Source organism: Rutilus rutilus (genome assembly GCF_951802725.1).
Source record: "Rutilus rutilus genome assembly, chromosome: 9".
Classification (NCBI taxonomy): domain Eukaryota; kingdom Metazoa; phylum Chordata; class Actinopteri; order Cypriniformes; family Leuciscidae; genus Rutilus; species Rutilus rutilus.
Window position 1 is genome coordinate 15,757,728 of NC_140223.1, and position 15,997 is coordinate 15,773,724.

The window sequence follows — 15,997 nt, forward strand, 5'->3', positions numbered from 1 at the left end:
TATTCAAAGAATGGGACAGGGGCTCCAAGAGCCATTAAAGACAAAAGTAATCTCAGTAATCTGGCTCATTTGACTTGCAATAAAGAGAACAGGAACTGCAGAAACCTCTTGCTTAACAGAATCATTCATCTGATGTAATCATCTACCTTAAATGCTAAATACAATGTACTTCACCTACCTTAGTTTTTTATATGATGTTATGTCAAGACGTAGGATAAGCAGATCTTAAACAGATTCTTATATCTGTAATCCCACAGCGTCTTCAACCATGGTATTCTGTAAAAATGAGACCTTTTTTTTTTTTAAGTCTGACATCCAAAGGCACAACAAGAATTTTTTTTCTCTTATACCGTCAGTCTCGTCCAATTTTCTGCAGTGACAACTGTGACGTCTGCTCCCATGTGGTCTATTACGATACAGACAGTAGAATGGAACAACATACTGTATAATTTAGCTGTAACAAATCAGGTAGGCACTGGCTTTTACCGTTACCTTCCCTTCTTATAACATGAGCAAAGCAGTGGAATACAAACACCAAACCCAACTGATAGGAAACCAAAAGACCATAAACTTGAAGGCAAATGGGTGGCGATCACGAGGGGAAAAAGCACATTAACATATTTTCCTAAATGCATGTTTATGCAATAGTTAGATTATACATCTGGATACTTTAATATCTCTATTAAGTTCACCACGATGCTCTTCAGTTTATAAGATGTCACTTAGACAAGATACAACCAGTTACTTCTATATCAGTTTTATGCACATCTAATTTCCCTCTGATTTTAGGGATAAGTTATGGATGGTGTTAGGTTTAGGGGTAGGACAAAATTTTTAGACAGGAATGTTGTTCCAGGATCAACAAAATATGTTGACCCAGGAGCATGTCTTACTTGGCAAAATCACAGTGACCTACATGTTAGAACACACAAGTAGATAGAGGTGGACAGTAACAAAGTACATTTACTAGAGTACTACTTAAGAACACTTTTTGAGTATCTGTACTTTACTTGAGTATTATTTTTTCCTGGAAACTTTTTACTTTAACTTCACTACATTTGAAAGACAAATATCGTACTTTTTACTCCACTACAATTCTGTCGAGGTCCTTGAGTAGAAAGTAGTAATGTCACTAAAGGGATGATTTTGGTTGCAGGGGTTGCATTTTGGTTGGAAATGAAAGTCGGTTTGACGTCAGAACCCGACTGATGTTGGTTTCTGACGTCAACACGATTTTCATTTTCAACCACAATACAACGTCTGTCCAACGTTGGAGATTAATGTCAATCTGGCATTGGATTCTTACATCAACCTCATTTTCATTTTCAACGTTGAGTTTGGTCTTCTAAATGCGAATTTTGTCATTGTTTTGGAGCACACTAGCTTATAGATAACAGTAAGGCTATATTCATACTAAAAGCCAAAAACTTTAAATAGGGCACTGTTTGAGGGAACAGCCATTTGGGTGTCCGAAGCCATTGTGGACGTTATTGAGTGCACTTATTCAATCTCACATTCAATCCCACTACTGGAACTGTGTTCTAGAAATACATTTGAAAGTGATATGAGGGTAGGTAGGCAGGCATAGATTCAGAGGCATAAGGTACTGTAAGGATTACATACAACAATGCAACAATAAGACAATGCATTGACATTTACTTTTTACTTTTTATATTTAACTACTTTTAAAAACAAGTACTTCTGTACTTTTACTTAAGTAAAACTCAGCCTACTTTTACTTGTAACGGAGTAATATTTGACCAGTAGTATCTGTACTTTCACTCAAGTAAGGAAGTTGTGTACTTTGTCCACCAAATAGTATGTAGTGGAAAGCACGTGTCCCCCGCAAGCGACTGTGTCCCCCCCAAACAGAACCATCCTGTGTCTGGATTGTCCCAACAGTCCTCATTTTGCATACTGAGATAGCATTAGCATACTGTGATGATGAGGGGCATTGTTCCACGTTTAATTCACATGTATTTAAAGGGACTACTGATATAGTAGGGCAGGAAAGAGTTGCACAAATATTCACTCAGGCCTACAAAAGTGTGCATTTATTTGCTTGTTTTAATTTATAAAAACTATATTTTATTGTTTTTATATATGTATTATATTGTTTAATTATTATTTTTGATTTAAAAGTATGATTTAATTTAACCTTGGCTCGAGTTTGCCTTGGTCAAGCTTGGCTTGACTTTTTAATACTGTAATTTGAATGCTAAGTTAGTGCTTGCTGCGACTAATGTTATAATTCTGGAAGGGGGGGTTTCAATTGTTGTGAAATCACTGAGTTGGAAATCGTTGAGTTGGAAATAGCTGACCGCCACTGGTTTTAATTGACAGGGGATGTGCAGGGCTGACAAAGAGAAATAGTCCCATTTAATGTGACTGCTTATGAATGCAGATATTTTATGGTTTCCACACTTCTAGGTTTCACCTGAAAAAGCATCCATCCATTCTGATGCTCTATCTATCTATCTATCTATCTATCTATCTATCTATCTATCTATCTATCTATCTATCTATCTATCTATCTATCTATCTATCTATCTATCTATCTATCTATCTATCTCTATCAGTCTTTCAGTCGATCAGTCCATTAGTCTGTCAGATGGTTGAGCTCTGTCACACAATTGTAGTGGATGATCAGGCGTGAGGTACTGAGTTTTCAGTCGTCTCAGCAGAATTCCAGTGTCACTGAATACCATGGGATTTTCCATGATGCTTCGTCCGGCCTTTGGTAAAGTGATTACCTATAGTGTGGCATGCATGACCAAATGACTTTTCAGCACCGTTTGAGGCTTTTCGTTAACATATTCATGATCCATACACACTTCCCCATACCCAAGAGTGTGAGGAGATACCTTTAAACATTTCATGTAATTTCTGTATTTATTTGTGCACAGTCGATGGATGTATACATAGTATACAATGAATTTCAATAAAAAAAAACATGAGTGCCTTTTGCTGTATTAACAAATGATGAAAAAATAAAAACATGAAATAAGGGAGCATCTTTTAAATGAATGAGATGCTCTCAGCAACAACGTCTGGTTTACAGGGATTGTTTGCACAAATTACAAAACATCTTCATAAGTCCAGCAGAGAATACATCCAATTAATTTACAATAAAACACTTGATTTTCCATCCAGGAGACATGGTGACTTTACTCAAATCATAGTGGCCACAGCAGCTTCATGTTTAGTATGAATACAGGCAAAATACGACTTCTATTTTTGTTTAATATTTCTTCTTTTTTTTTCCCCCTCTGTATACTGTGGAGAGTTTAGCTATTAAATTTTTTATTGTATAAGAGGTTCAGCCATTTGGCATCACATTTTAAAAAGGCGATGGCAAAGGATCAGAAGGTATCTCACTTTACCTGTATCCACCCCTAATCCAAAACTGAAAACTGGGTTTAGTTAGATTTATTTTGATTTTGATAGATTTTTAGATTTAGGGCAGCCATTGTTCAATATTTGCATCAGTGTCTTTTAGCAGAGTTCAGTTTTACAAGACCCAAAGACTTGACTGAACTGATGAAGTTTATTGCCATAAAAGTATATTAACTGATTTATTTATAGTATCTTAACTGTTTTATCCCTTTGTGTACAGTACCATTATATTAAACGTTAACATTATTTATTTTATTAATGTAAATATGTTTTCAGAATCTGTCCTCTTCAGCTCAAAATGACAGGGTGAGATGCTGATTATGTTTAATAAACTCAAACAATGGCGCCATTGTTTTGTCTTCTCTATACTTATATGTAACCCTAAATTCTGCTTGCTGGACCTTCAATGATTAGGAACACATTAATCTACTGACTAGCTCATCTTAATATACGAATACAAATTATCAATAGTGCATGGACCAAGATGCCCTATTTTTGCATACAATATGCTTCACATTTAGATCAAATTATTCACATGTATATAAAGTCTGAATACAAACTCAAACACTTTTGCCACAAATCTGATATCTTCACTTTATCTACAAACCACATGCAGAGGAGATGCTGTAAAAGTTGTTGTTTTTTTGTGACAGTGCTAATGCCATAACAACATTTTACAACTTTACGTGGTCTGTTTTATTTGGTTGCTTTAAAACACCCTGTCCTTTTCGAGGTAGGTGATATCTAACTATACCTTAAAATGTTACATGGTAAAATTCCTCATCGTCTTTGTCTTTATTTCATGACGGTATTCCCATTAAAAAAAAAAGTGAGGCACCACAGAACGCACAAGTATAAAGATCACTGCTTTTCACGTTTTAGCTCCATAAAATGGGTCCCAGAACACACAGAATGGGTCTCTAGCAGGGCCGAACGGTGCAAAAGTCCAGTTCCTGTGGCTTTCTTTTGCTTGAGCAATGGTCTCTAGGGAAAAGCAGCCCAGTCTGAGAGATGCATCGCAGTGGGCGTCTCTTATAGCCTTTCCCGCAGGTTTTAGAGCACGAGGACCATTCGCCGATGCTCCACGTCGGGCAAGGGTCACCACACACCCTCATAGTACTGGGCCTTTGGGTGCCGTCACAGTGTGTGGCTGTTTCCCCATCCGAGTCCAAACACTGTATCAATCTACTTTGGACCCCGTTCCCACAGGTAACTGAGCACTTATTCCAATCCGCCGTTACCCACTTATAAGACGGCGTCTTATAGGCCGGCTTCTTCAGTTCCACTTTATTGCTGTCTTCCAGCACGCTGTTATGGGTAGGGTTCCTCTCCTCCTTCTTTAAGATCTTGCCCTGTTTATTTCCCACAGTCAGGTAGTAGGAGTAGCGCACGCGAGGCGGTGTCATTTTACCCACCGACAACAGTTCCACGGTGAGAGACTCTTTGAGAGGTCTAGTGGCCTGCAGCGTCTCCACCGACGTGCCGGTTCCACTGTAGCGCAGCAAACTTCCCTTTACGATAATGTCTTTTTCTACCGCTGAGACCACGAAGTTTCCATTCAGGAGGTATTTGGCTTGGACATTCTTTACTGCTAAATAGTTGTCATCGTTAATCAAACCGCGGTAACCGCGCTGCCTTACGTCCACGTTTGCAGCTCCGACCGGTAGAGTCACCACAAAGTTATATCCATTCCTGTAAAAGCAGATCACAGGATTGGACAATATTCAGAATGAAAGATTTGGCTTCTTTTTGATGCATGAATTTGAATTTTTGAAGTTGAAGTGGAATTTGCAATTAAAAAACATTCAACATGCCATAGCATTATGGGAAATGAAGGTGTTCAACCAGACTTTAACATTTATATGATTAAATTATTCAAATAAAATATTAGAGTAAAATAAATAATAATATTAAATATGTATATAAATAAAATTAAAACCATATACTCACTCAAAGATAAAGCACTTACATGGGTTTTGTGAACATTCCAGAGACTTTCTTGCAGTTTTGGTTGTCACCACCACACACACCACACTTGTCAAACTTCATGTTGGAGCTCAGTTTGCCATCACAGCCAGCCTTGATGCACTTTCCTTGAACACACACCGCTGAGGTATCAGGGGAACAAGTGGTTCCGTCCACCACCTGTCACACAGATAACATTCACCGTCAGTACACCATCGGCCTCTTTTTAAGTATGTAACTTAAAGGTGTTGAGTTATACAAGAGTAGTTCCCAGTAAAACCTATGACCTTGGTGTTGTTAGTGGCATGTTCTGCCAAATGAGCAACAGGAACACTTCTAGCTCTCCTTGTCCATGTTTCATCAAGTCAAACTCTTTGGGTTTTTATTGTCATTGTACAAAAACAATCTTATGATTTGTTCTCCACTGGTTGTTTTAAAGTATTTAAATAGAAAAAGAAATAAAAATGAGAATGAAATATATTTATTATATGGCAAAGCTGAATTTTCAGCATCATTACTGTCTTCAGTGTCACATGATGCTTCAGAAATCATTCCAATATGCTGATTTGCTGCTCAAGAAACCTTTCTTAAACTTTTCAATGGCCTAAAGATATAGAAAGATAGATTTAAGTAAGAAAGTATTAGAAATGTAAGTATAAGTAAAAGTATTATAAAATACATAGATGTAAAAGTATGAAATATACAGAAGTCAGTAATAATAAATAAGCACAAGGGTGCAGTGTCACACACACTACTAAACCGTACCACACGTACATTGACCAAGTAGTGCAAAATATTATGATGATAATATGAAAAAAAAAAAGTATTTACTATAGAGAGCCTAAGTCCCCTCCCCTTCCGGTTGACCACCATGGGACCTTATTTCGGAAAAATATTGTATGGTAGTCAATGGCGAGAGACAACAAATATTTTGATCTCGTTTGAATTGTGCCCTGAATTACACATATGATGTTTGTCAATTTAAAAGATACATTTTAAAGTCAAGAAAGTCGCAGGTATAAGACTGTGAAAATACGTAATTACAAAGACTACAAACCCAAAAGGCGCACGTGACGTCATAGCTTTTCTCTCAATGAATGAAGCTAACTTTACTGAAGCTAACGTCTGTCATTTTTTTCTATAGTCTTACGTTATAATCGTAACGTTACGCCGTCATGCCCCAGAGTGTTTTGTACCAGAGTGCACACATACGATATTGGTGACGTACATAGTGCGAGACGAGAGATGTAGTTCATTGAGCGATTTTCACATAAAACTAAATGTTACTCTTCTGTTTTATGACAAACTGCGACTTTCTTGACTTTCATAATTATCTTTTCAATTGACAAACATCATATGTGTAATTCAGGGCACAGTTCAGACGGAATAAAAAGATAAGTTGTCTCTCGCCATTGACTACCATACATATTTTTCCCATGAGCCGGAAGCGGAGGGGAGGGACTTAGGCTCTCTATACACGAGAAGCAGGATTTTGGTCCAATGGGACGTCATGTGGGCGTGGCTAGCTCATAAATAGAAACCAAGCGACTAACAGACTGTAGCATCACTCGTCGCTTTGTTGTGTTGCAGCTGGTTAGGACATGGTTGTAGTTGTGTAACTATTATAAGCTGAGACACTAGCTGTATAGGTTGCTGATACTGTGGCTGATTCTCTCTTCCCATCTACGGCATGAGTGATTGTGACAAGCAGCCCTGCACTGTGTCACTCCACACAGCCATATCTGAGAGATAAGCTCCCATTACTTTTTAAAAGTATCTTGTTCACTTTGAAAAATGGATGTTATTCCTTCCATGAGATAAAAAACTGGCTCAGAACTCCCCCTGCATATAAACCACTAATGTCAAACAACTTTGAAATATTGAAGCGGGTATATCAATTTATTTACCTTCTGCGCGAGGACATAGAAGTATCCGGTGCCATTGGCTCGGCAGATGAGCTTGCATCTGTCCTTAACAGAGACTCCAGAGTATTTCGGGACCCAGACCACAGACGGACTCAGTCTGTTAGTGTTCAGACTGAAGCCATTGAACGCCTCACACTGCTCCTCACGAAAGCTCTTTCCTGTCACAAATAATCATCGTCAGACACGGATATTGACTCATTCATTGTTTAACATGAGGCTGAAAGATTTAGTTTACCTGAATCTTTACAAGGCTCTACGTTGCATGAGCGATGCTTCACTCTCAGTCCTTGGCAGTACTTGCCCCCGTTTTCAGGGACGGGGTTGTTACAGTCCCTTTTGGCGAGCTGCACCCCTCCCCCACACATACGGGAACACGGACCGTACAGACCCCATCGACCCCACCGGCCATCTACCTGCGGAAAGAGTCCACACGACTCAGAAATGATTACGTACCTGATGAAAAGACTGGCGAACATCCTCAACAAATATTAAGCTAGCCTAGACTAGCATCAAATTGTCAGCATCGTGAACATTGTATAACACTTAAAAAAAGACTTCTTATTTTTTAGGTTAAATTTATTTGAGAATCAACACTGGATAAGATTGTATCTTGTAGACGTGTTTTCAAATATTATATCTTGAATAAAAGTGTTTTTGTTCTTGTGCATAGGCAGATTTTTTCATTTGTTTGTAACAAACTGTTTTTATAATTTATGAAAACAAGTATTAATGCCTTACTAAATTTTACTTCTAATATTTTTAGTATTTTTTTTTACTGGAAAATTGGACAAAAATACTTAATTGTCTTCATCAATAATATAATAATTTATTGTGTGTACACTATTCTGTGTATATACACTGTTCATAAGTCAATAAGACTTTTTCTGAAAGAAACAAAAACATTTATTCAGCCAAGACACGTTAAAGTTATTAAAAGTGACAATAAAGACATTAATAATGTTACAAAATATTTATATTTCAAATGAAATATCTGTTCATCAAAGAATACTGAAAATTGGTTTCCACGAAAATATTAAACAGCACAACTGTTTTCAACATTGATAATAATAAGAAATGCTTGTACTATAAATCAGCTTGTAGAATGAAGGATCATGTGACTCTGAAGACTGGAGTAATGATGCTGAAAATCCAGCTTTGCCATCACAGGAATAAATTACATTTTTAAATATATTACGATAAAAAACTGTTTTTGGTCAAAATAAATCCAGTTGTGGGGGAGCGTAATAGTATACTTATTCTAATATCCAGAGGTGACTGACAAATCAAGCGCATTTGTCTGCAGTGAGATGTATCACTCACCTTGTCTTTGGTAGTATTTTGCTTATCAGTACAAATCCCCCGGTAGCACAGCTTGTTGCTTCCACAGGTCGTCCCGTCAGCCCAAGGAAAGTGGCGAGTCTGGCACACCAGCTGTCCTTTAGCTTTCCCAGTGCACCACAGTTTGGAGCAGGCCTGCATATACGGGCAAGGCTTAGATCCTGAGCCGAAGGCCAGCTCGCACTGACGGGTGAGCGAGTAGCTGACACCCGGAGGGTCCTCTGGAAGAGCCAGGAGCTTTTGGGGCTGATCCAGCAGACAGTCACCTAGAGAGCAAAGAGTACATTTGTGCTGAGCATATTGTTCGATGTGGCTGAGATACACATGTCAGTGTTGATCGCAACAGAGCAGTCAGCAAACTCACCATGGCCAGCGTCCAGGAAGTCTGTGATGATGGCAGCACTGCAGACGGACCATGGCATGTTGTGGTCAATCTGGATCAGTGTGGGAGACATCATATGGTTGTCCTTCAACTTTCCAAATGCCTCCTCACAAGCCTTCACATTGTCGTGTGGCATACTGAAGACATGGCCTGGACAAGAGCCAGAGAAATAGTCAAGCCATGTCAGTTTTAATTTTGATAAGGGAACTTGGACATAAATATTTATATTTTTACAAAGTTTGGCTATTGACAAAAATATTTCATGTCACATTCAATCATTTCAGTTACCTTTACTGAATAAACTGTATTCAACAATTTATTTGATATCTATCTATCTATCTATCTATCTATCTATCTATCTATCTATCTATCTATCTATCTATCTATCTAAATCTATCTATCTATCTATCTATCTATCTATCTATCTATCTATCTATCTATCTATCTATCTATCTATCTATCTATCTATCTATCTATCTATCTAAATCTATCTATCTATCTATCTATCTATCTATCTGTCTGTCTGTCAATCAGTCATCTATCTATCTATCTATCTATCTATCTATCTATCTATCTATCTATCTATCTATCTATCTGTCTGTCTGTCTGTCTGTCTGTCTGTCTGTCAATCAGTCATCTATCTATCTATCTATCTATCTATCTATCTATCTATCTATCTATCTATCTATCTATCTATCTATCTGTCTGTCTATCTATCTATGTGTCTATCTATCTGTCTGTCTGTCTGTCTGTCTGTCTGTCTATCTATCTATCTATCTATCTATCTATCTATCTATCTATCTATCTATCTATCTATCTATCTATGTGTCTGTCTGTCTATCTATCTATCTGTCTATGTGTCTGTCTGTCCCTGTCTGTTAATCTATCTATCTATCTATCTATCTATCTATCTATCTATCTATCTATCTATCTATCTATCTGTCTGTCTGTCTGTCTGTCTGTCTGTCTGTCTGTCTGTCTGTCTGTCTATCTATCTATGTGTCTGTCTGTCTGTCTATCTATCTATCTATCTATCTATCTATCTATCTATCTATCTATCTATCTATCTATCTATCTATCTATCTATCTATGTGTCTGTCTGTCTATCTATCTATCTGTCTATGTGTCTGTCTGTCCCTGTCTGTTAATCTATCTATCTATCTATCTATCTATCTATCTATCTATCTATCTATCTATCTATCTATCTATCTATCTATCTATCTATCTATCTATCTATCTATCTGTCTGTCTGTCTGTCTGTCTGTCTGTCTGTCTGTCTGTCTGTCTATCTATCTATGTGTCTGTCTGTCTGTCTGTCTATCTATCTATCTATCTATCTATCTATCTATCTATCTATCTATCTATCTATCTATCTATCTATCTATCTATCTATCTATCTATGTGTCTGTCTGTCTATCTATCTATCTGTCTATGTGTCTGTCTGTCCCTGTCTGTTAATCTATCTATCTATCTATCTATCTATCTATCTATCTATCTATCTATCTATCTATCTATCTATCTATCTATCTATCTATCTATCTATCTATCTATCTATCTGTCTGTCTGTCTGTCTGTCTGTCTGTCTGTCTGTCTATCTATCTATGTGTCTGTCTGTCTGTCTGTCTATCTATCTATCTATGTGTCTGTCTGTTAATCAGACACATCTATCTATCTATCTATCTATCTATCTATCTATCATCAGTCTGTTTGCAAGACTAACACATTCAAATATGTTCAAAGAGTTTAAAAGGTCTGTACACACAATATAAGGATGGCACTCATGGACCAGCCACAGTGAATGTGGTTCTTTCAGCATCTGCCAATGTTTTCTCATCTGTCTTTTATTAAACCTTTGTTTCCCAGGGATCAAGAGATGTGGAAAACTCTTGAATGTTGTTGTCATCTTTCTACTAAATTAGTAATAGGGTAAGACAGTTTGAATTTTTTTTTTTTTCTTGAAACAGCTGGCACAACATTCATGTTTAAAGATCAAGGAATCAGCTATAGAATGTCAGGAGTGAGAAGCCTCATCAAAGTCCCATCACCCTAAAGGATTCGACATAATTACACCACAGACAGTCTCAGGGTGGGCACTGGGCAGAGAATTCAGACAGGGACCTTCAGGTCACCTTCTTTCTTCTTTTTTTTTTTTGCACACAAAAGTCTGACTTTGAAACCAAACATAGATCTCACCTAGTTCATGTGCAGTGGTGAAGGCAGAGGGGAGACCATCATCTTCAATAACTGAGCAGCTCCTCTTAGGATCACACATGGTGCCTACATCAGCCATTCCCAGAGTGTCACACGTAGTGGCCCCACACAGGTTCTGTGAAATCAGTCATTGTATTGTGACATAAAAGGCATAAAGTGTTTCAGGGGCAGTATGAAGATGACAGCTAGAAACAGCTACAGCTTATTGCTTAGGTCTGATCCAAAGCGTATGTGTGTACCGTCTAATTCCAATTAGCCAAATCAGAATTCAAGCTTAATGGCTATTGACATAATGAGAAGCACAGGACCAGCAAGGGTGGTCAAGAATGCCTGTAAACAGCTGTAGTTATGACCTTGTTAACAGGACAGATGGAACCATGAGAGAACATCATAATGCAGCCACCTGGAGTCTTCAGGGATACCATTTGGGAACGTTGAACATAGTGTCTTAAAATAAATGGTTCAACTTTTTCATGCTGTCAGGGAAGATATATCAGTTCAGCTTTCAGTAGTGAAGCTTTTTTAATGCTTAAAATAATAGCTTTTTTACTAAATATTTAGCAGAAACAAATTTGTATTGCTTTATTTACGTAAGTATAAAGGTATGGAGTTAATCTTGCTGAAATAACAGGTGCAGCGCAGGTATCTTGGCATAGCAGGCAGCATCGAGACAGCTGACTTCGATCAATCCTCTGCTTGAGTCAGTATTATATTTGGTGTTTTTCTAACTCCTGACATGTGCTTTCAGCTTTCTGATGATGTAATGCTGCTTTTAAGTTTGTATTGGAATCAAATGGTAGAAAATTACATTTTCTTTTAGGAGCACTCCCTAGCTTTGACATGTTTCCAGAAATGTTTTCTACCCAGATGGCATGTCATGTTCGTTTAGAAAGGGATTCTACTGTGGCAAAACCACTAAAGGATGTAATGCGTAACAAATTCAGCCATACCAGGTGACTATAAGGAACAAATTAGGAAAAGAAGAAATGGGTCAGTGACTAATCAGGATATCAGAGGTGATGAAAAGTAGAAATATTTTAACAATCTAGCTTAAAGCGTGTGTGCTTAGTAGAAATGTAATCTTTGTGTTCATGGTGGTTTGATACATTTTTGAAAAAAAAAAAAAACATTTATACCATTTTCAGCAAATATTTTGAGTAGGCAACTAAAAAAAAGTAATAAAATACTTTCTTGGCACCTTGACCAAATGTGTGTGTGTGTATATATATATATATATATATAAATGTATTCAAAAAACAACAACAAAACATGTTCATCATAGAAGGGATGTATTGAAGTCATTTGGGATGAATTACATTTTTGGGGGTATTTTAAATGACTTAATATAGCATTGACCCGTATGTATTTCTTACCTGCTTTGTAAACAAAATAGCCGTGTCCCAATACTCTGGGTGTTTGTCGTTGTTCTTATTCAGCTTCTTCTGCCAGGTGCAGAAATTGCGCAGTGTTAGTGCCGCGTTACTGGATACTTTGGGTCCCTTTTCTGCCTCATTAATCACCATAAGCTTTACAACCACTATACTGATGGCGTTCAAGATACTGGGGTGTTTGTACAGCTTTGCAGTGACAGACATGAGAGTCAAAATGTAATGCTTCAGGTCGTCACCGTGGAATTTTGCCATAGACTCATCAGCAACCACCAGGACCTCAACGTATCTCGGTATAGAGGCGAATCTTTTCGATCTGCTCAAAGTTTCTGTGAAGTTCCTCATATGTCCCCTCACGTGCTTGTACTTTTCTAAGGACTCCACAGCGCCCGGGTTTAAGCCAGATGTAACTCCGCACCGAGATGTTGAGTTCCGAGCGTGAAGATGTCTTCTCCTGCGGATGATGTGCGTTTTCTCAGCATCATCTGTGTTGGTCGACCTTCGCTCTATGAGGTACTCCATCCCGTTAAAAGAAAACGCACCTCGGACACCTTCACAGAGACTGACAGCTGCGTATGAACTCCTGTCTGCGTTAATATCACCGGAGTAAAAGCATCTTCTGAGAGCAGGTCCTGAAAAAGCACTTGAAGATGAGGTGTCATATTGAAATGTGCCGTCAGGAGCCAGAAAACTTGAGTCAGGCAGAAGATTGAGATAAAATTCCTGATTAAAAGCGTTTATTCTGTAAACAACAAGTTCTCTGTTCGTTTTGTCAGGACTTGGGAAATTGTCACGGTCAAGTCGAACAGGTTCACAAAAATCAGTTTCCATACAGAGGTATATTTTCGTTAAAAAAAGCAAGTGACAAAACAAAACAACGGGGAAAACCGACATCGTTGTTGGTGGTGATTATATATCCCTCAAAGTGTAAATCACACCGTGATGCTCTCGATCACGGTCCTGTACATCCGTCATAAGAATTAAGCATTGCCACAATCGCCATCCATCGCTATGGTGTTTCTCTCTGTGAAACCGGCTCTCTCTTTTTTATTCGTTTGCGTCATATGTAAACATTGCAGACTGTAATATAAGTTTTTGGGAGGTTCAGATGAGAGCTCATGGTTCATGTTGAACACCGCAGACACCTCTGGCTCTCTAAATATGAGCATCAAGCCAGGCGCGCTTCAGAGGTTACCTCCCACTCTATTAGAAATGCCTATCATTTCATTTGTAGAGGTGTGAAAATAGGCTACTTGGCAAATGACTTTGAGGGAACTGTGTAAACGGGCTTTTTTTAAAAAAAAAAAATTTTTTAATTACTCCTAATTTTTTACTTTTTATTTAAAAAAACACACTAAAAATAGAATAAAATTATTTTTTTAAATGCGATGCAATGAAATGCAAATGTTTTAATCATTTCAAATATTTGATCTATGCCTATTATTAATGAGAGGAGGTGTAATGAAAGCATTAAAACACAAAATCCTAATCATTTTGATTATTTTAGGCTACTTTATGAGTTATTGGCAGCCATGAGAGTAAGTTTAATAATTAATGTCAATGAACAAAGATTCGAACAAGACTTCAATGGAACCGAATCCCTGACAGAACTGTGAACTAGGGTAAACATACGCGTTTAGAAAGAAGTGTCTGTTTAATATACGTTTAATTTGAATAGCCTACGTGTTTTCAAGTGTTTTTTTAAGAGTAATATTTTGGAAAGAAGTATTTTTATTTTTAGACCTGCCTATAGGCTATAGTTCAAATTATACGTTACAAGAAGAAGCTTCATTCACGAATATCATATTCACGAACAACATTCATCATGAAGTTGAATGGATCAAGTTGTTAGCCTAGGCTACTATTTTTATTGCAATTTGACAGGAAGAATTAATACAAATTAAAGTCATTAACAATTTTATTCATACACAATACTGTTCCATTACACCTCTAAACAAATGCAAGGATAATAATTACCCATGTATTCATATGGCATTCAAACATATGTGCAGTGTTAACACCTATTCTTTCCTCGTTTTAGCCATCATGGATTGGATTCCCTGAAGTGGTGCTACCTTTGTATCATTCACATCCATCATTGATTGAATCCAAAATGTGCACATTTTTATATTTGTAACTTCAGGCTCTGCAAGTTTGTGTACTGCTGCTGGATACTGTAGCAAAGTCCTTCAAATTTCCACCATCAACCCCTCCTCTCATCAGCTGAACTCCACACATGTGGTCATGACAGGGCTTTGAAAGCTCTTTGGAAGCAGCACAAACATTAGATGACTGTCCATTATGACACCAACTGTGAACTCTTGCATGAACTGCCAAATGAACCACATGTAGAACATTGCAGCTTCTTTGCCCTTGCCCATAGTGGAACAAGTCACATTAGATATAGCGATATGGACTAGCCTGTCTAGTTATTGGAAAAACTCCATCAGTTTGCTGATTTTAGCATGTACATCAGAACCCTTTCTGGCATTTGTGACCCTCAGTGCTGACCTAAATGACATACAGATTCTGTATAATCTTGCTTTGGGCTTGTAGAGAATTTAGTTCTCTTTATGCTATAACCTTTTTTTTATTTCTATTTATTTATTTTTATGTTGATTGGTATGCATAAAAACTGGTTGTGAATCATACATAGTTAATATGAAAAATACTCATAAAAAGGTTGTTTACTGTAACCTTGGTGGATGCAAATGCAGTTGGAATGCAAATGTTTTATTGCAACCTAAGACAATATCAATCTTAATAGGTAGGCTACATTAGGTACACTGATGCAAAGAGGAACAGTTAAAGGACTACAATAATACAGATTTATCTTTAAAATATTTAAATAGGCCTACATTTTTACGTAATATCTATATGTAGGCTAGTCTACTAATAGTTCAAGTGGCCTATCGTGAATGTAGTATTTAAACTTATTTCTACCTCATTTAAAGCATCATCGCCCTCTGGTGTCTGAGTCGCAGAATGTCTCAACTGTTTCAGACTAGCACGAATCAAAACGAAACATGAATAAAGCGAATGTGTGCGTCTGTGCACATCCATATCAAAGAGTATGGGCTTCTAGACTCTTTGTCCATATACAACGTCTTACTGCCACCTTGTGGGGACTGAACATTATGTCCCCATTCTACATAGGCTACATTGAGTCAGCTACACTGACGAACATTTCTAAAATAGTGATGTAGCTGATGTACATCACATCAATCTGAAAACCTACAACATTGTATAGCCCCTCGTGAGCAGATTTCCAGATTGCTGAAGTAATTGCATTTTTTTATTTATTTTTTATTCTGCTGTATGCCTATATTATTTAGCACTTTATCAAGCATTAAAATGTCGCAAATATAGGAAATAGGCCTATTTGACGTTTT

General features: G+C 37.4%; 1 protein-coding gene across 1 annotated transcript; it reads right to left on the reverse strand.

Annotated features, from left to right (window-relative positions):
* Positions 1-4,169: 4,169 nt before the first annotated feature.
* adamts15b (ADAM metallopeptidase with thrombospondin type 1 motif, 15b) lies at positions 4,170-13,762 on the reverse strand. Its single transcript, XM_084419945.1, has 8 exons — positions 12,591-13,762; positions 11,200-11,332; positions 8,989-9,156; positions 8,607-8,890; positions 7,522-7,699; positions 7,269-7,444; positions 5,366-5,541; positions 4,170-5,088 (listed from the first exon to the last, which is right to left on the reverse strand). Exons 1-8 carry the CDS (start codon positions 13,497-13,499, stop codon positions 4,317-4,319), a joined length of 2,796 nt encoding a protein of 931 aa, XP_084276071.1. The 5' UTR covers positions 13,500-13,762; the 3' UTR covers positions 4,170-4,316.
* Between the last annotated feature and the right edge of the window lie 2,235 nt (positions 13,763-15,997).